The following is a 19,239-nucleotide window of genomic DNA, read 5'->3' as shown; positions in this document are numbered from 1 at the left end:
CCTGGACACAGTGGACAGCAGCGCCCTGTAGCATACCTACATAGGTACCCTATTGGTCTTCACCCAAGGCACAGGGCAGGTGTGGGCAGGAGGCACTTAGTTTCGCCGATAATTGTGGCCGGTGCTTAACGCCAATGGGCCAACAGGGTCCGCGATCGCTTTGCTCGCTGGGCGGTCTTGATTAAGACCGAGAGGCCAAAGGAATTTTTCGGACTTGAGATGGTGGAGTGGGAATAGCCCGGGAAAACAAGGGACCTCACGACTACAACACAGACCGCGTGTCCAATGAGAACAGACAATGTTGAGAGCAGTGCGGGTCTGCGGTGATTATGCTCCATTCATTGGGTGATTGGCCGCAAGTAAGCGCATCGACACGTGACCTTTGATAAGAGCAGATAAGACAAGGCACCGATAAGACGTGAGGCGCGACGTTGGCAAAAAAAAAAAAAAAAAGAAGGCCAAAAGAACACGGATGCCACTTCGCTTACCTCAGCCTCATGGCCCCACATCTACACGGCCTGTGCTTCATCTCCAATTGCTGACATAAGGCAATTAAACACGAAGAGGTGGCCGCTCCCTGGCCACGCCTTGGCTCAGTCCGCCACGTAAACCAGATGGTCCCGTCGACTGACTGGCTGGAGTCCTCCTTCAGAAAAGAGAACGCTCCATGCAGCCAGCAGCTACATTAAAATCGACCAGGGCCACCTCGGCTTACAGTGTCGCCATCTTCATCACACAGTGTTCGAACGAAGCTTGAGAGTTTCCTCGCCTTACGAGCAGCTCTGCACGAACAGCTCACAGTGTCAACTATCAAGACGAGCACAGGAAATCAAGTAGCTCCAAGTGCCAGGTCCCATTCCCCAAGCTAAGCGTGGGACAGAGCCAGGGGTCCCTCCATTCAAAGAAATTTGGACCGTCATTGCCATCTCCATCTTACCGTCTGCCTGTGCTGTCCAATTCGCAAGGACTGACAGACTACAGCATATAGCGGTGCTGCTTCGTATTGCATTTCTCGAGAAGCTGGGGCGACTCCATCACCAACCTGGAATCCCATCATCACCACAACCACGGCCACCATAGCCACTAGCACAATCCTCCACTGCCACGACTCCCGAGGATCGATGCTGCCGTCTCCGAAGACGCCGGATACACCACCGAACTAGTACACCTCAACCTGGGGCCCACCCCTTGCTTTCCCGTCCTCTCCACGTCGGCCTGCATATGCGCATGCGCCCCTCGATGCCCGGCCCTGCTTACCTACATACCTTGCCATTACCTTTGCTGCTGCAAGACTTCTAGATTGGCGTGTCGACTGTTTCTCGAAACCTCTCCTGATCACGAACCGTCCCTCGACTCGCGAATGGCACTTGGTGTCTCTAGTGCTCCCCCATGAGCTCCCTTCAATTCCTCGTCTCCTCTCTGGAGGCCATTGCCGCTTCCAAAGAGGCCCAGAGGAACAAGCAGCTCACCGAATCTCTCCAAAAGACGCTCACTGCCATCAAGGAGAGCGATCCGAATTTCCCGGATCCCGAAATAGTCTTCGCCCCGTTGCAACTGGCAACGCGCACAGGAAATGTCCAACTAGTCACCGGCGCCCTCGACTGCATCGGAAAGCTCATATCATACTCCTACTTCAGCTTGCCGAGCACAGCAGACGGCCAGCAAGATGCTCCCGCCGACAGAGCCCCCCTCATCGAGCGAGCCATCGATACCATTTGCGATTGCTTCCAGGGGGAGACAACCGGCGTCGAGGTCCAGCTCCAGATTGTCAAGTCGCTCTTGGCCGCTGTCTTGAATGACAAGATTGTCGTTCACGGCGCCGGTCTCCTCAAGGCCGTTCGCCAAGTCTATAATGTTTTCCTCCTGTCGAGGAGCACTGCGAACCAGCAGATGGCCCAAGGAACACTCACACAAATGGTTGGCACCGTCTTCGAGCGCGTAAAGACAAGGTTACATATGAAAGAAGCCCGCGTCAACCTCGAAAAGTTGAAACACAGCTCGAGCAACATCACTTTTGAGCAGGGCGATTCTATCAATGGCACCACCATCGCAGAAGAGAAAGATGAAGAGGCAGACGATGAAGAAGAGGACGATTCTACCACGGCCCCTATTTCCGAAACCGAAAAGACTCCGGCTGAAAGCAAAGAGAATGGCAATGGGAAGCTCACACTCAAGGACTTGGAGCACCGAAAGAGTTTCGACGATTCACACTTGGGTGACGGCCCGACAATGGTGACGGAGATTAAGCCCGGAAGGAAAGCAGCACGATCCGTATCCGAGCAGTCCACCCCTGAGTCGTCCCTTGAAGACAGTCCCGAAGCACTGGACGCCGAAGACGAGGTGTACATCAAGGACGCCTACCTAGTCTTCCGATCCTTCTGCAACCTTTCCACCAAAGTGCTGCCGCCCGACCAGCTCTACGACTTTCGCGGCCAGCCCATGCGCTCGAAGCTCATCTCACTTCACCTTATCCATACCCTCCTCAACAACAACATTGCCGTCTTCACTTCTCCTCTGTGTACCATTATGAACTCCAAGAGCAACGAGCCCACGACCTTTCTTCAAGCAGTCAAGTTCTATTTGTGTCTTAGCATAACGCGCAACGGAGCAAGCTCCGTCGATCGCGTTTTTGATGTCTGCTGCGAGATTTTCTGGTTGATGCTCAAGTACATGAGAGAGTCCTTTAAGGTTGGTGCTCGGACTTTTTGACTGCATTTCGTCGTGCTAACACTTTCTCAAGCTGGAAATCGCAGTATTTCTCAACGAAATATACCTCGCCTTACTGGCACGGCGGACAGCTCCCATCTCTCAAAAGGTGTACGTCGTCAACATCTTGAACAGGTTTTGCGCGGATTCGAAGGCTTTGGTGGAGACATATCTCAACTACGATTGCGAGCGCAGTGTAGACAACATTTTCCAGACCATCATCGAGGACTTGTCCAAGTTTTCAACAGCTTCAGTTCCGGTAACACCCGTTCAAGAGCAGCAATACGAGGAACGGGGCGCCAAAAGTACTTCAGGAGGGGAGTGGCAGCTGAGAGCCATTCTGCCCCCGCCTCTTTCCGTCGCGCAAATCACACCCCACACCGAGCCTGAGAACGAGATTCCCAAGGAATATGTCATGAAGCGTGTGGCCCTGGACGCCTTGGTGGATTCTCTCAGATCAATGGTGGATTGGTCCGCCGCAGTCCGCCAAGATACCAACGGGGTGAGGCCAGATGGCGAAACGAGAACTTCCGAAGATGTACGCCCTTCGATTGATCCGAGCATGTACGACAATCCGTTTCGTTTTGAAACCCCTGCGCCCTCAACGCCCGTCATGGAGGACGATCCGGCGTCGCTTGAAAAGGCAAAGGCGAGGAAGACGGCGATGAACAACGCCGTCAAGCAGTTCAACTTCAAACCGAAAAGGGGTATCAAGCTCCTGATCGAAAACGGCTTGATCCCGAGCGACAGCCCGCAAGATGTCGCCAAGTTCCTGCTCACCGAGGAGCGTCTGGACAAGGCGCAGATCGGTGAGTACTTGGGAGAAGGCGACCCCAAGAACATCGAGACCATGCACGCTTTTGTCGATGCCATGGAATTCACCAAGAAGAGATTCGTCGATGCGCTGCGGACGTTCCTCCAGTCTTTCCGACTCCCTGGAGAGGCGCAGAAGATCGATCGTTACATGTTGAAGTTTGCTGAGCGCTACGTGATGGGCAATCCGAACGCGTTTGCCAACGCTGATACAGCCTACGTACTTGCGTACTCTGTCATCATGCTCAACACCGATTTGCACAGCAGCAAAATCGCCAAGCGCATGAGCAAGGAAGAGTTTATCAAGAACAACCGCGGCATCAACGACAATGCTGATTTGCCGGATGAGTACTTGTTGGCCATCTATGATGAAATTGCGAGCAACGAGATTGTTCTCAAGAGTGAACGTGAGGCTGCGGCTGCGGCTGGCGCTGTCCCGCCACCATCGACTGGTATTGCCGCTGGCCTCGGTCAAGCCCTGTCAAACATGGGCCGAGATCTGCAACGAGAAGCCTACCTGCAGCAATCAGAAGAGATTGCGTTACGATCAGAGCAGCTCTTCAAAACTCTATACAAGAACCAGAGACGAAACGCCCAGCGGTCTGGTGTCAGGTTCATTCCCGCTACTTCTTTCCAGCACATCGGCCCAATGTTCGACGTCACATGGATGTCGTACTTTTCAGCCTTGTCAAGTCAGATGCAGAAGACGCATAACCTTGAGATCAATAAGTTATGCCTCGAGGGAATGAAACTTGCAACCAAAATTGCGTGTGTCTTTGACCTGTCAACGCCACGGGAGGCCTTTGTGTCCGCTCTCAAGAACACCACCAACCTGAACAACCCGCAGGAGATGATGGCTAAGAATGTGGAGGCCCTCAAGGTCATTCTCGAGCTCGGACAAACCGAAGGCAACGTTTTGCGGTCATCGTGGAAGGACGTCCTCATGTGCATCAGCCAACTTGATCGCCTACAGCTGATCACAGGCGGCGTGGACGAAAGCGTCGTTCCCGATGTGTCTAAGGCGCGATTCATGCCTCCACAACGGGAAAACACCAGCGACTCTAAATCCTCCACCCAGTCCAAGAGGCGAGGTGGCCGTCCAAGGTCTGGCACCGGCCCGCAGGGCTTCTCCAACGAAATTGCGCTGGAGAGTCGGTCGGACGAGGTGATCAAGGCAGTTGACAGGATATTTACCAACACGGGCAATCTCAACGGAGAGGCTATCGTCCACTTCGCAAAGGCCTTGACAGAAGTCAGTTGGGATGAGATCAAGGTGTCCGGTTCTAACGACTCCCCGCGAACGTACAGTCTGCAGAAGATTGTCGAGATTGCCTACTACAACATGACGCGTGTGCGTTTCGAGTGGAGCAACATTTGGGACGTGTTTGGAGACCATTTCAACCGAGTAGGATGCCACAACAACATCACCATTGTCTTTTTCGCCCTGGACTCGCTTCGCCAACTGTCAATGCGGTTCATGGAGCTCGAGGAGTTGGCTGGTTTCAAGTTCCAAAAAGACTTCCTCAAGCCGTTCGAACACGTTCTCGCAAACTCCCAAAACATTGCTGTCAAGGACATGGTATTGCGTTGCTTGATTCAAATGATCCAAGCCAGAGGCGACAACATTCGCTCTGGATGGAGGACAATGTTTGGTGTCTTCACGGTAGCTGCCCGTGAGACAAACGAGAGCATCGTGAATCTTGCGTATGAGAACGTGACCCAGGTCTACAAGACCAAGTTCGGCGTCGTTATCTCGCAAGGCGCCTTCACCGACTTGATTGTCTGCTTGACCGAGTTCTCCAAGAACATGAAATTCCAGAAGAAGAGTCTGCAGGCGCTCGAGAGCTTGAAGTCAATCATCCCCCGTATGCTCAAGACACCGGAATGCCCACTGTCGCAAAAGGGACAGAACGCCACTGGGGAACATACGGCATCGGCAGCGGACACACTGCAGAGATCACAGAATCGGACGTCGGTGGAGGAGGGATACTGGTTCCCGGTGTTGTTCGCCTTCCACGATGTGCTGATGACGGGTGAGGATCTCGAAGTGCGGTCGAACGCGCTTGAGTACTTCTTCGAGGCCCTCCTCAAGTACGGCGGCGAGTTCCCACCAGACTTTTGGGACATTCTCTGGCGGCAGCAGCTTTACCCCATCTTCATGGTGCTGCGGTCGCGGCCGGATCTCAACAATGCACTCAACCACGAGGAGCTATCTGTCTGGCTGTCCACAACCATGATTCAAGCACTCCGAAACATGATCACATTGTTCACGCATTACTTTGACGCATTGGAGTACATGTTGGACCGCTTCTTGGAGCTGTTGGCTCTTTGTATCTGCCAAGAAAACGACACCATCTCCAGGATCGGCAGCAACTGTTTGCAGCAGCTCATCCTGAAGAATGTCACCAAGTTTACAGCCGAGCACTGGGCCAAGATCGTGGGGGCGTTCTGTGAGCTGTTTGCACGCACGACTGCTCACCAGCTATTTTCCGCGACGACCATCAACTCAACAGCATCCATCGACATGCCGCCAAACGGATTGGAGTTCTCGGGCCCCCTCAGTCCTACCGAAACGTCAATGGAGGAAGACAACTTGAAAATCAACGGAGCAGAAAAGAACGGAGACTCTGACGGCAACTCGAGTGATGCACACCTCGGAAGCATCAACGAGGACGACCTGAAGACGCCAACGGCTCCGGTCGCACCTCAATCCCAACCACCGCTAGAGGAGTTCAAGCCAACGTCAAACTTGCAGCAGCAGCCGGTGGTGGTCACAGCGGCTCGTCGTCGCTACTTCAACAGAATCATCTCTAGATGCGTGCTACAGCTGCTCATGATCGAGACGGTAAACGAGCTCTTCAGCAACGACACCGTATACAGTCAGATTCCGACAACGGAGCTTCTTCGACTGATGGCACTGCTCAAGAGGTCGTACCTCTTTGCGAGAAAATTCAATGCGGACAAGGAGCTCCGCATGCGACTGTGGCGCGAGGGATTCATGAAGCAAGCCCCCAACCTGCTCAAGCAGGAGAGCGGAGCGGCCGCTACGTACGTCGCCATTCTCTTCCGCATGTACGCAGACGATAGCCACGAGCGCACGGCGGCACGCGATGCCATTGAGCAGGCGTTGGTGCCCCTGTGCAAGAGCATCATCAAGGACTTTGTCGGTCTCGAGGAGGACAGCCAGCACCGCAACATTGTCGCTTGGCGGCCTGTGGTGGTTGACGTCCTCGAGGGCTACGCGGCCTTCCCTGTGGACGCCTTCCAGAAGCACATTAAGGAATTCTACGTCATGGCTGTGGAGCTCCTCGGCAAGGACCTTACTTCGGAGCTCAGGACGGCGCTCTTGCTTGTCCTGAGACGCGTTGGCGAGGTTGGCCTCGGTATTGAGGGGATGACCAAGGTGGAGGTGGATCGAAGAGACAGCATCATCAGCAGTGCCACGGAAAACACAGTCGACGGGCCCGAGGGCGATGCCTCGGCGAGAATGAGGCGTTGATTCTTCGTGGAGCTTATTTTGGAGGAAACATGAAAAAAACGGCAGAGCACGCACGCACATGGGGATGGCGTAATGGATAGACTGTAGGAGGGGGTTATTTTCCATGTAAAATTACTCGACCCGGCTCGGATCGTCGAGGGGGTGGTTTTTGCGCAGTTCCGTGTCCATATTTGAGGTATTCCACTCACCGTCCACCCCCCTTTCTTGGTGGGCCTGTGATCGACCGACGTCGAACTATTATTAACAGAAGTTGTTTTATTCCGTGCTTGCCGGTCATCATGTCCCTTTTGTGTTTCCCCTAAACGCCTTCCTTGCTTCCTGCTAAATCTCAAGGTGTGTGCCATGTGTCTCAAGCTAATACGTCTCTGATGAAGTTTCTGAGTGACTCCGACTCTTCGGGTACAGTCCGATCCGGCAGACTACGCAGAGCATTCTTCAAAAGATTATCGTCCCTGGTCGCCTGCTTCACCAGATCCTTCAAGATACCCATCGTCCGATGCGAGTGCTCCACCACGCGCATGACGCTCAACAACGTCTCGAAAAAATCAATGAGGTTCAGGTGCATCAGCGTATCGCTCTTATCCACCATGTGCAGCGCCGCCAGCTGCAGGAGACCGACCTCGGACGAGCCCATCAGGTCCGGGAACTGCGAGACGCCTACTTCGACGATGTTCAGGGCCGCGAGGCGTGGGAGGATGCGGAGGATGCGGCCTTGGACTAGGGAGAGTTGGCGCTCTGAGAGGGTTACGGGTCCCTCGTTTTGGTCGGAGGTCGGGGAGGGGGAAGGGTCGATGCCTTTTGCGAGGGAGAGGACGAGGCCGAAGAGTTCTTTATCGTGGAAGATGCGGCGCCACATCCTTCCCTGTCCCGGCGCTCTCCTCTTCACGAGTTCTGTTGCAGATGAGCTAGGTAAGGTACTCGGCGGCGGGAGTTCGCAGTCTACGTCGAGTAAATCACCCAACACGCGGCCCGCGCGCTCCCCGACCTCGACGTGTGGGCTAGAGAGCCATCGGCGGAGGAGCTCTTCGACGACGCGGGGCATGAGGGAGAGGATTGCGGCGTCGGAGGGGGAGGCGGATGCTTTTGCGAGGATGGCGAGGGCGAGGAGGTTTGCGTGCGGGGAGGGGGAGCGGAGGGCTGTTAGGAGGGAGGATTCGTCTGCGAGTTGGAGGGTTTGGGTGAAGGGGACGGGGGAGAGGAGTTTTATTGTTAGGGAGACGAGGGGCTTTGGGTCGTGGGGGGAGGTTTTGAGGATTGTTATTAGGGGGGGGAGGAGGACTGGGAGGAGGGGTGGGATGTTTGTTTCTGTTGACGAGGTAGTTAGTATCTGATTTAGAGGATGGATGTGAGAGAGAAGCCGAGGGGGAGGGATGGGAAGAGAGAGGAAGCGGGCTGACCATTGAGTTGAAGCTCTACATCGTCGAGGAGCTTGGGTTCGAGGGGTGTGTCTGGGGAGGCGACGAGGTCGTCGAGGTGCTTTTCGAGCTCGGCGAGGCCGGATATGGGGACGGAGTTGGTGGACATGTTGGGGACGATGCGTTCTGTCATCGGTGGATGGTTGTCGTTGCCGTTGTCCTGAGTATCGTGTGGTGACGGAGCCGTGGTGGTGTTTGCGACGGAATTGTGAAGCTTGGGAAGCTGTCGATGTTGAGCGTTGGAGATGGCGGGGGAAAGAGAGGGAAGCTCGGTTTAAGGGTCCCCGGACGCTAAGATAAGATAAGGAGGAGTGACAGGCTGCTGGTTGCGTGGACCTGCGTGCGTGTGGGAGCTTCGTACCTCAGGTGCCTTGAGTATTCTTAGGAAACCATGGGTGACGAAGCTGCTGATGGCGAGGTATTTGCCTGGTTAATGGAGTGCAATGTTTGATTTTCTATTAAGCCATGAATACCTAATCTTGTACCCACGCCGATGGGAGGTACAGTCTCACATCAAGGTACCTAGAGACGGAGCCGAGATCTGAACGGCCCCGGGGTGACACCGGTGCCTGACAGCGCCGGTAAGCGGGGCAACAGCGCGTCACCCACCGCACTGCAGGTGCGAGGTGCGGGATGGGACCCCGCTAAAAAACTCAAGGCTGTCGATGCACTGCAGCGCCGTCCCAAACCGAACCGCAACCTTTGGGGTCTTTTTCGGAGACAAAAAAAAAAAAAGAGAGGCTGACTTCAACTATCACCAAACACCACACCCACTCTCGCTCTGACGCATCCTTTGCACATCCATAACCTTCCGACCCAGCAACTGCCCTTACAGATTCAATCACCAGCTCAATTGCACACGAGGACCTACAGACACAACAGAGACAGAATACAATGTCGCGGGGTGGTAGAGGTGGTGGCCGCGGCGGGCGCGGGGGTCGCCAGGGCCCCCAGTTATCCTGGGACAACGGCGAACACGCACCCGATACACGACCTTCAGAGCTCTTCCCCGTACGTACACACTCCCTGACATATTCTAGCCTTCAAGTATATCAATCACTGACATGCCCACCACCACAGGCCTACGCAATCCCGACAGCGAAACCAGTAACAGACCACGAACAAGCAAACGTAAACGCCTTCCTCCTCTTCCGCCGCCAATTCCAAGACGGACCCCTCTACACCCGCAAACGCACCTGGGGCATGGACCCAACCAAGACGCGCAAACTCTACGGCCAAGAACAAGTCAATGCCAAATACGGCGTGCGCACCCGCGCCACAGCGGATCCGTTTAATGCGGTCCCGACATACTCGCAGAAATTCACCCGCCCAGAGCGCGCACTGCCCGACTTTGGTGGACGTCCTTTCTGTAAGGAATTCTTTCCGCAAGAGTTGCATGAGACGCTTGATGGGGATGATGTTGCTCCTGGGGAGAAGAGGAGGGGCGGGGAGGCGAAGAGGTTGAGACTCAGCAGGATTACGGCGTTGCCTACGGCGGAGGATGTGTTTCATGTTCACGCTGAGGGGGATGAGGATGGTGAGGTTGGGCCGGATGGAGCGAAGAAGCAGTTGGAGGCGCTGGAAAGGATGGGAGAGGGTGAGGGTGAGGGTGCGGAAGAGGAGTGGGAGGAGGGCGGGGAGGAGGAGCAGGATGTTGAGTATGATGATTCTGATGCTGGCGATTATGACGCGGAGAATTACTTTGATGATGGGGAGTTTGGGGAGGATGATGGGGGCGGAGATGATGAGCATGGTGGTCGGGAGGGGTCGTACTGATCTTGGGGTGGGTTATATCTACCTACTGAGAGTGTACGGCCATGGCTACGGTCATGGCGACGACGGCGGCGGACGTGGCAAAGGCGGAGGGATTTGCGCAGAGGCCTTTGTTTGCTACTACCTCAGACACAACTGTCACCAACGGACGAGACACGAGAGGCATCACCGGGCGTTTTTGGGCGGATGAACGGCTTTGCTGAGCGGATTACAGCTCCCTGATACCCCATCAATTACCTTATATCGAGGTTGAGAATACAATATACACACACTTACATTTCACTGTTTGACATCAAGGGATATGTGAATGTGACAATCCTGTAAAAAGAGGCCAAAAGGCAAAAGCTCGGGGCTCGGGTGCCCAGTTTGTGATTCGAACTGGACCCCTACGAAATCCTCCATCCGTTGACTCCTCGAGATTTCATACTAAGTTCTGTACTAAAGGACCAGGGCGTTATACCGCTTGACCATGGGGATCGATTGGGCTTGGTTGACGAATGAGGCCTTAGGCCTGAGTATGAGGGACAGTAGGCTGATGAATATTCATCTCGTCTATTCCTGTGATGTACGACTCCGAGGACGAATCGTTTATGGCCATCGGGACGATGATGATGATGATTCATCCTCTTCGCAAGGCATTGATTGCTATGAAGCCGGCCTGCGCATCCAGGCCATCAACCCGCCTCTCGCAGCCCTCACTTCCCATCATGAGTGAAGCAGCCTTAGTCCATCACATTCTGGGATCTCAATATCCAAGCATTACAACCTTACAACCCTGATCCACGGCCATAATTGCCCGAGAGCCATCAATGCTTCATTTCGCCAATGCTGCCGGTATATAATTCTTTTCCCCAACCTGAACGCCGTTTGCTTCCCTGGACCGTGGCCTCCCCCCCTGCGTATGTATCCACAAGGACAATCTCTGCCTCGTTTCTACTCTCTCATTTCGTGGGGTATTGGCGCTGGAGCTGAGTGAGCTTCTCTCGTACATCAACGATGCTACCCGCCGCCTCGTAAATCTTGTCACCCATCATCTTGATCGTCTCCAGCAGGTCGAGGACCATGTTAAAGGCCGGCACCTGTGTCTGGTCTCGCAACGATCGCACACGCTCGTAGAGGCCGTGCTCGACGCCAGGCATGTGCTGCTCCATCTCCTTGATCTTCTGAACCTGGAACTGGCTGAGCTCCTTCAGGCGATCGGCCTCGTTGGAGAAGAGAGTGAGCACGTCCTCGAGGTTGCGGTCCTGGTTGCCATTGGTCGTGTTGCCGCCCGATCCGCCGCGTGTGAGCCAAGTCTGGTGGTAGTGTGCGGGGAGCTTGAGCTGGTCGGCGCCGGCGAATGCCATCTTGGCAATGTCCGCGTCAGACTTGACCAGGTCCTTGAGGTGTCCAAGAGTGACGATATCCTCGTCCAACGTCGTCTTGACGCCCTCATACTTGCGCTGGAGCCAGTTGACGTCGTTGGTAAGTTGTGCGAGATCGCCGCCGTGAGCAGCCATGAAGCCTCGGATCTCGGATGCGTGTGCCATGAAGCGCTGGATCATGAGATCGCAGTTCTCCATTTCGGCCTGGATGGATTGTTCGAGGTCATTGAACCGCGTTGTGCCCTTGATATTTGACATGTCTACCCGTACGCCAGGAACGCTTTGCTGAGTCGTCGACTGACCCATAGTTAAGCCGGGAGCAGAGCTACCTGCGGGCTGAGATTGGCCGCTGTATTGTCTTGTTAATCACAGGCCCAATGCCTTCCAGGGATGCCACTTACAACAGACCACCGGGCTTCGGCTGGTTCTGAGCCTGGCTCTGTCCGAAGAGACCACCGCCCGTGCCTTGGTTCTGCTGGGGTTGCTGTGTGTTGCCGCCGCCAAAGAGACCTCCTCCTGTCGACTGTTGCTGTTGCTGCTGAGGTTGCGCTGTGCTCCCACCAAAGAGACCGCCCGTCGCCGGCTTCGCGGGGGTTGCACCAAAAAGCCCTCCACTTTGCTGCTGCTGAGGCTGTTGTTGCTGGGTCGCAGCCCCTCCGAATAATCCTCCGGTTTGCTGTGCAGGCTGCTGCTGCTGCTGCTGAGTCTGGGCCCCTCCGAAGAGGCCCCCGCCACTTTGTTGTTGCTGCGGTTGCTGTGCGGGTGCCGAGCCAAAGAGGCCGCCGGTCGCTGGTTGTTGTGGTGTTGAAGGCTTGTTGCCAAAGAGTCCTCCTCCTGCCGTCGAAGTGCCGCCGAAAAGACCACCGGTAGCAGGCTGTGTCGTCACCGTCGAGCTTCCAAAGAGTCCTCCGCCAGGTGCGGAAGTCGTAGCAGTACCGGTGCTGGAAATATTGGCATCGTCGTTAGCTTTGACGAGTCTACAATGAGTAGTATACAACATGACTCTCAACTCACCCTGCATTAGCGGCACCAGTGTTGATGCTCAAGCCACCGGCCGGTCGTCCAAACATCTTGAATTTTTCTTCGAGTGCGCCGAGATTGGGCTGTTCGAGTGTGTTCTTGCAAGGCGTAGGCGCGTGAGTCCTCAAGGCCGGGGATTCGGGGGAAAATGGTTTCGGTTGGTGATGGCCTTCCTTGGTTAAATTATTTGTTGCTCCTGGCTGCTGCTTCGCGGTCTTCGACGCGGAAGAATTGGCTGCTGCTTTGGCGCTCGGGCCATGAGTAGCTTTGATAGCTCTTCCAGCGAGTTTTGCCTTGTCCGCCTTGATAAAATGCGACGGTTTCTCATTGGCTGGTCGGCTTCCCTTTTCACCGTCCCCCGAGCTCAATTGTGGGCCGTCAAGATCCACCCCATGTGGCTGGTGATTATCTAATGCGCCCGACTGTGGCGCATACTGTCCGCGGCCTGGACGGCCCTTGCTGTGTGGTGCCCGCCGTGGCCCTCTCGGTGGTCCTCTCGGTGGTCCTCTCGGCGCGCCAGAGCTTCGAGCTCCAGGCGCCAAACCATTGAATGCGAAGCAACCCGCAAAAGCTGCATCACCAACACCCGCACGACCATTCCCACCTCCACCACAACCACTTCTTCCACCACTTTGTTGTAACATTGCCGACGACATCGTAAAACGTAAACACAGCTACAATGGACATCGATGAGGATGACGATTTCTACGCGGATGAGCAGCCCACCGAGCAGACCACTACAAGCACAACAACAGCCGAAAATGCTGCTGTCCCTCCAAAAGAGCCGTCGCCAAAAGTAGAGGCGCCGGAGAGCAAGTCAGAAGAGCTCGAGGAGGGCGAAGAGGAAGATGAGGGTGGCGCCATGGATGAAGATGAAGATGACTCGGTACATATCCTACCTTGCACCATTTCAGGGCCTCAAGCTCCCGTTTTGTACTTGTGAATCGGCGACTGACTGTTCTGGCGCTTTCTCCAGGATATCGACATCATCACCGAGCGCAAAGATGGCACAAAGGCAGCACCCCCGACGTACGTCTTAATTTCTATTCACCTACAAAGACATGAAACTTTTCTGTGCCTTCGCTCACACAAACAACAGACAATCTCGCTATAGCGACATCAGAAACATCCCACAAAGGTCAGCTTCCAACGACATGGCGATCAAGGCAGCCCCAGCAAAGGAGGAAGACTCTGCGAGAGCCTCGCCCTCCGACCTCCCTCTCGGCATCCCCAGCGCCGACAAGGCTGCCGCCGCGGCTTCCAAATCTACGATCGATGTCAACGCGAATCCCGACTACCCTCCTGTCGGCAAGCCCATCACGGCGGTCAACATTGACGAAGGTAAGCACCACTCCCTCGCGCCTTCCATGGCGTCGCGTGGCTAACAGTTTTGCGTAGACTTGACCGAGAACGAGAAGCCCTGGCGCAAGCCCGGTACCGATATCAGCGACTACTTCAACTACGGCTTCGACGAGTTCACCTGGGCCCTCTACGCTGCCAAGCAGGAGGCCGTTCGCGGCGAGTTCAGCGGCGACGCCATTGCCGCCGGCCAGAAGAAGATGATGGAGGACTTTGGCATGATGATGATGGGCGGAATGAACATGCCCGGTGGAGGCGCCGCACCTGGCGGCAACGCGCAGGCTGGTGGCATGCAAGGAATGGGTGGCATGGAAGGTATGCCGCCTGAGATGCAAGCCATGATGCAGCAGATGATGGGTCAGGGCATGGATCCCAGCCAGATGGATCCCTCGACAATGTCGGCCATGTTCAATGGCATGCAGGGCCAGGCTGGCAACGCTGGCCAGGGCGGACAGGGCCAGAACTTCAACCAGGGCTTTGGTGGTAATCAGGGACAGTACGGAGGCTACGACCAGCAGGGCATGGGAGGCGGCAACCGCGGCGGATTTGGCGGCAGAGGCCGTGGAGGACGTCGCCAGTGGTAGTCACAACTACCTTCTATGTCTGTTTACAAAGATGTGCTGGTTACGTATATCCAGCCCGGCCGGCGTTTTGGGTTTTCGGTGGTGAGGTCACACATGGTTTGCTTAGGAAGGTTCCGCGAATGGGTACGCGGAACGGCAAAAGCAGGCATAGAGATACCCTGACAAGTCATCTGGCATTTCTCTCGAGACTTGTGCTTCTATCTGCGTACAGTGATTACATGCAACCTCCATGCTCGCAATGTGATCCCTTGGTTCATGCTCAGATCTGCTTCTAGTAAAGCCTGAGCAGGATTCCAATCTTCTCACGAAGTATTCCTGATTCAAACCCCGCCATCAACACTTCAAAAGACATCAGCGGTGATCTCCTTGCCTGTAGCCATGGCCAGCTCAGAACGGTTGACGTAGTGTCGGTTCGCGTAGTCGTCCGCGGCATCCAAGTTGATGCACGTGTGCGATGACACGATGTCCACGTCAGCGCCGCCGCGGGTCTCGTTGAAGGAGTACGTGTTGAAAGCAAAGTTGGCGTTGCAAAGGATGTACTGCTTCAAGAAGTCCGCGCAGTGGTCTGTATACGTTGTTAGCTCTCTCTCATTACGGAAGTGGGAAAGCCCGACGTACTGATGTGGGCATGTTGCCAGTTTGGGTGCTTCTTCATCTTCAAGTGGTCTTCTTTGTAGTACTCGGGGTACGTTTGCTTCCACATCAAGTGCTTGGGGCGGTCAGTCATCTTCAACTGACGCTGGGAGAGGGTGGAGTACTTACAACGCAGTGCAAGGCGTGGACATACTCGAATACAGCAAGTGTGCCATTCTGAGTAGAGGTCGAAGCCCTCAGCGGGTCTCGGGTCCTGAACTCAGACTTGGGGAAGTCTTCATCGGGAACGAGCATGAAACGGCCTAGGAAGTTGAGAAATTCGGGCCATGAAGTGAGCGGGGGAAGGGAATCTCACGCTCATCGATGAGCTTATCCCAAGCAGCATCTAGCTCCGGAGACGGCCCTGAGGTGCTGGCCTCCTTGAACATCACCGGACCTCTAATCTCTTCGAGGTTTCCCACATCTGACATGGGTTAGCAATGAATTCAGGGTTTCTATTTATCTCTTCTCTCACTTGTCCGTTGGTTGTGGGAGTGTTCACCCTCGCGGATATGATGAACAACAGTAGCGAAAAGAAGAGCCATAGAGATCAAGAAAAGAAGCACTTGAGACATGCTGGGTGACCAAGACCAACGACGCGAACTCGGCTCCGGAGTCTGTCCCAGCTCGTCACCTTGAAGTTGAGCGTAGGCAGTCTTCTCGCTCGGGCGAACAAGGCCGGCCAGACGATCGAGGCCCGTGGGTGGCATCGTGAGGAGCTAGATCTTTGGCGTCACCTAAACCTCTTTGGCGAAGGAAATCAGTGTATGGTTTATGCAGAAGAAAGGCTGGGCAGAAAGAAGTTACGAATGTGTTGAAGAAACCGGGCACTCGGAAAACCGTTGGTATGGTGACATCCACTCTTCCACATGCATCTGCGAGGTGCCCTTCTTAAACGAAGACGAACTTACTAGGAAGGTCCGACGAGGCGGTTAAATCGCGCTGTCAATTCTTGATCACGAGCGTGTTTGCTCACTCTCGTCGATCGTGACGACGAAGGGGCCGTCAGATATCCACACTCTTATCGTGTTTGCGTCGTTCCTTAGAAGTCCTTGGAAGCCATTCATAAGCGATTATCACGACTTTTGCCCCTTGGCAGACCCCAACATCGTCACCACAGTAGTCAAAAAGGCGGTAAACGCGGACGTGTTTCTGAATCCAACGATGATTCTGACCTCGTCGACGACTTTTTTGGTATGGTGTTATCCAGGGTATATTTCCTTCAGCAAATGTTTGTGGGCTGTGATTGGCTCGTTGGAAGTGTTTGTCTGTTGGTTGAATATTGTAGATTGATGATGACACATTTTGGTGTTGGACCCTTGCCCCGGTGTTCCGGTCCCGGCTCTCGGATGGGGTTGAGAGAGATAAGTAAGTGGGTTTCGTCGCACGGGACAGAAGGGCATGGAGGGGTTAAGCAAACATCGCGAGGGGCGAGAGGTGTATTGAAACGTCTTTCCGGGGTGTGAAGGTGTGAGGGGGTATCTTTGGCCTGGACGAGACGGGGACTCGGGGAAGAGTCCGCAGGCTTCGGTAGCATAGTGTTGGCTTGGAAGCAGGTTGCTTGTCAATTGTCAATGACTTGAATCCAGATGGGAGAGTTGGAGATGGTTCTCCCTGCCTCACCTGTCTCGGCATGCAGGTTTGGTGTTGGTGTTGATAGCTAGCTGGTCGTAAGTGAAAAGTGATGGATGGAGTTTGCGAATAACTCAACCAACACAATGGGAAGGATCACACATATACAATAGCAGGCAGTAGCCATTATTCAATTCATTCTAAACTGGAGCAACTTAGTTCACTCATGTCGTCACTCCCGTCCTGAGTCGTCTTCACACGTATGAGCTTCAACCACACAATAATCTCGCGCGGATTTTCAGCCTGAGAATATTCAAAAATTTGTCTTGCTCTACCAGTTGAACTTCGCCGTGCCCTCTTACCATCGAGCACCATCGTAATGGACCGAGACTCGTCTGGCACGGGTGCCAAACTGCTGGCGGTAGAGATGAACGACATGGAGCATGGCGCCCTCTGCAGCCGCTGCGAAAAGGCTATCACGGGAGAGACTTCGCCCTCCAAATTCTCACATCTGAAGGTTTTCTTAGTCTTTATTCTCTGCCAAGTTCCTATCTTGGGACTGAGTTTCCTTGCCTTCCATACCTTCCAGACCAGTGCTGGGGCCGAAACCAAAGGCATTGACCAGCAGGACTGTAGGCACCTTCTTATGGATGAATCCCTTAGACTTATCAGCTTACACTTGCTTCTCAAGACTTTTCTCTCGAGAGATATAACTCCACTACAAAGCCCTACGACATTGTAGATGCTGCTGATAATTCGCCAGAGGAGGCAGATGCATTCTGGCATGAACTTCAAAAGAGCAAGCTCCATCCTCTAAACGACTCAACGACCGGATCAATACTAACCTTTAATTGAACAGCGGACGGCATAGTCTCAGTCCACAGCGAGTGGGCAAAGGAAAATGCCCTCCCAGCAACGATCACTCACCCGAATGAACCGGCTTCCAAAATCTACCAAATCAACGTCTTTCACGCACTTCATTGCTTGGTACGTCACAAAGTTCATGATATTCCACCATGTTATACTAACAAAAGCAGTACCGCATCAGAAACAGACTCACATCAAAGATCCCACTCGAGAAATGGCCGCGCAACGACATCCACACCATGCACTGTGTAGACCACATCCGGAACGACCTAATGTGCCACGCCGACATTTCACTCTCGGGATCAGACGAGTACGTTTCGTTCAACTCACACAGCCACCACCAGAAGTGCAGAGACTTGGGTGCCCTTCAGAGGTGGGCGAAACGACACAGTTGGACTGGCTACAAGGATTACTTGGAAGGCGTTGTCAGGTATGATTTCAACGAGGCGGAGCGTGTGAATATGGCTATGGCTGGCAAGGGGCACTGGAACAAGGCGCAGAGTGCTCTTGATAGGGAGACTGGGAAGATTGAGCTTTGGTTTGAGGGGGCTTGAGTAGGCAGTATTTCCTGCGAGGCCATTCTACTGGGGTATCCCGTCGTTTGAGTTCGCTTGACAAAAGTCAGAGAGTGTCTGCGTATAGGCAGATAACAGAAGAACACTCGCTTGTACATTTTTCAACTTCAAAACTCAAGAACCGCAACAGATGTCTTCACTACGGAAGAGTTTAAGGTGGTAAACTTAAGTAATTTCTTGATTCCGAGGCAAAACAACGCCAGTTTTCTGGGATTTGCGCCCGAAGACAATGGGTTCATAGGTCAGTAGCGAATCCGAACAGCGTCTTCCAGCCAGACCAGTGAGCCTCCAAGTACTGCCCCCATCTTCTGTGTAACGAGAAAACGTCAAGCCCCTGAACATGTAGAGAGAAATCCAAGAAACCCTTGGCCGGCAACCATGTCGGACCAAAAAGGTAGAGATAACACCGCCATCATGTCGGGACACATGAACACGTTCGGAATCACGCAAACGAAAAGCACTCTGTGAGACTTCAAAAGGTGGGCTTTGAACTCAGATTACATCAATTATCGAATTCATTTGTATTACGGGAACAAAGGTGATGTGATTTGTTCCCTTTAACCCTTTGATAGATACCCTTCCCATATTTGCTGGGGAGTCTTGAACATTCCATGCCATTACACGGACGTGGTGATACGGCCCATCGCATCCCAATCTTCAGCCAAGTTCCGACTACCTTACACGAACTGGATGTTAGTTATTTGCCAAAGAAATCTTGATGATTAGGATGTCGAAGAGAAGCCTTACCTTGTTTGATGAATTAGAAGCATTCAACACAGTCAGTCGAGGCGTCGGTCGTAGCTTCTTCGACGGGGCCCTCGTCGCCGAACGAAGCAATGGACGGGCTCGCGTAGATAAATCTGGGGTCAAGGTCTGCCTTGGGCTGAACCGGAGCAGCGAGGACAGAAGCCACGATGGCAGCGATGGGGAGGAAGACTCGGGTGAAGAGCATTGTGAGGCTGGGAGAAAAGTTGAGGCTTATGACTGGGGGTGAAGTTTGGGGTTTGGATGATGAAGATGGATTCTTGGGACCTTTCCCTCGGCGAGAGTAAACGATGC

At 54.0% G+C, this 19,239-nt stretch overlaps 7 protein-coding genes across 7 annotated transcripts; 4 read left to right on the top strand and 3 right to left on the bottom strand.

The window, feature by feature from the left end:
- Positions 1 to 1,389: 1,389 nt before the first annotated feature.
- On the top strand, positions 1,390 to 7,018 carry BDP81DRAFT_329928 (Sec7 domain-containing protein; the record flags this gene model as incomplete). The annotated part of the gene is made up of 2 exons (XM_060585356.1): positions 1,390 to 2,688; positions 2,741 to 7,018. The coding sequence occupies 2 exons, from the start codon at positions 1,390 to 1,392 to the stop codon at positions 7,016 to 7,018; spliced, it is 5,577 nt and encodes a 1,858-aa protein (XP_060440443.1).
- Positions 7,019 to 7,367: 349 nt separating this feature from the next.
- On the bottom strand, positions 7,368 to 8,566 carry BDP81DRAFT_329910 (uncharacterized protein; the record flags this gene model as incomplete). Its single annotated transcript, XM_060585353.1, has 2 exons — positions 7,368 to 8,323; positions 8,416 to 8,566. The coding sequence occupies 2 exons, from the start codon at positions 8,564 to 8,566 to the stop codon at positions 7,368 to 7,370; spliced, it is 1,107 nt and encodes a 368-aa protein (XP_060440442.1).
- A 534-nt stretch (positions 8,567 to 9,100) lies between these two features.
- BDP81DRAFT_484273 (DNA-directed RNA polymerase III, subunit Rpc31) lies at positions 9,101 to 10,209 on the top strand (the record flags this gene model as incomplete). The annotated part of the gene is made up of 2 exons (XM_060595100.1): positions 9,101 to 9,444; positions 9,514 to 10,209. The coding sequence occupies exons 1-2, from the start codon at positions 9,328 to 9,330 to the stop codon at positions 10,207 to 10,209; spliced, it is 813 nt and encodes a 270-aa protein (XP_060440441.1). The 5' UTR covers positions 9,101 to 9,327.
- Positions 10,210 to 11,147: 938 nt separating this feature from the next.
- BDP81DRAFT_329991 (nucleoporin FG repeat region-domain-containing protein) lies at positions 11,148 to 12,640 on the bottom strand (the record flags this gene model as incomplete). Its single annotated transcript, XM_060585363.1, has 3 exons — positions 11,148 to 11,919; positions 11,972 to 12,511; positions 12,585 to 12,640. 3 exons carry the CDS (start codon positions 12,638 to 12,640, stop codon positions 11,148 to 11,150), a joined length of 1,368 nt encoding a protein of 455 aa, XP_060440440.1.
- Positions 12,641 to 13,269: 629 nt separating this feature from the next.
- Positions 13,270 to 14,533, top strand: BDP81DRAFT_453625 (Fip1 motif-domain-containing protein; the record flags this gene model as incomplete). Its single annotated transcript, XM_060592853.1, has 4 exons — positions 13,270 to 13,476; positions 13,567 to 13,619; positions 13,690 to 13,931; positions 13,989 to 14,533. The coding sequence occupies 4 exons, from the start codon at positions 13,270 to 13,272 to the stop codon at positions 14,531 to 14,533; spliced, it is 1,047 nt and encodes a 348-aa protein (XP_060440439.1).
- A 341-nt stretch (positions 14,534 to 14,874) lies between these two features.
- Positions 14,875 to 15,741, bottom strand: BDP81DRAFT_453624 (uncharacterized protein; the record flags this gene model as incomplete). Its single annotated transcript, XM_060592852.1, has 5 exons — positions 14,875 to 15,098; positions 15,152 to 15,242; positions 15,296 to 15,429; positions 15,483 to 15,590; positions 15,642 to 15,741. The coding sequence occupies 5 exons, from the start codon at positions 15,739 to 15,741 to the stop codon at positions 14,875 to 14,877; spliced, it is 657 nt and encodes a 218-aa protein (XP_060440438.1).
- Positions 15,742 to 17,117: 1,376 nt separating this feature from the next.
- BDP81DRAFT_453623 (uncharacterized protein) lies at positions 17,118 to 18,159 on the top strand (the record flags this gene model as incomplete). The annotated part of the gene is made up of 3 exons (XM_060592851.1): positions 17,118 to 17,370; positions 17,598 to 17,725; positions 17,776 to 18,159. The coding sequence occupies 3 exons, from the start codon at positions 17,118 to 17,120 to the stop codon at positions 18,157 to 18,159; spliced, it is 765 nt and encodes a 254-aa protein (XP_060440437.1).
- Positions 18,160 to 19,239: the final 1,080 nt, after the last annotated feature.

Source organism: Colletotrichum phormii, assembly GCF_030913505.1.
Source record: "Colletotrichum phormii strain CBS 102054 chromosome Unknown BDP81scaffold_24, whole genome shotgun sequence".
In the NCBI taxonomy this organism is placed as follows: Eukaryota; Fungi; Ascomycota; class Sordariomycetes; order Glomerellales; family Glomerellaceae; genus Colletotrichum; species Colletotrichum phormii.
This window is presented reverse-complemented; position numbering and strand designations above follow the sequence as displayed.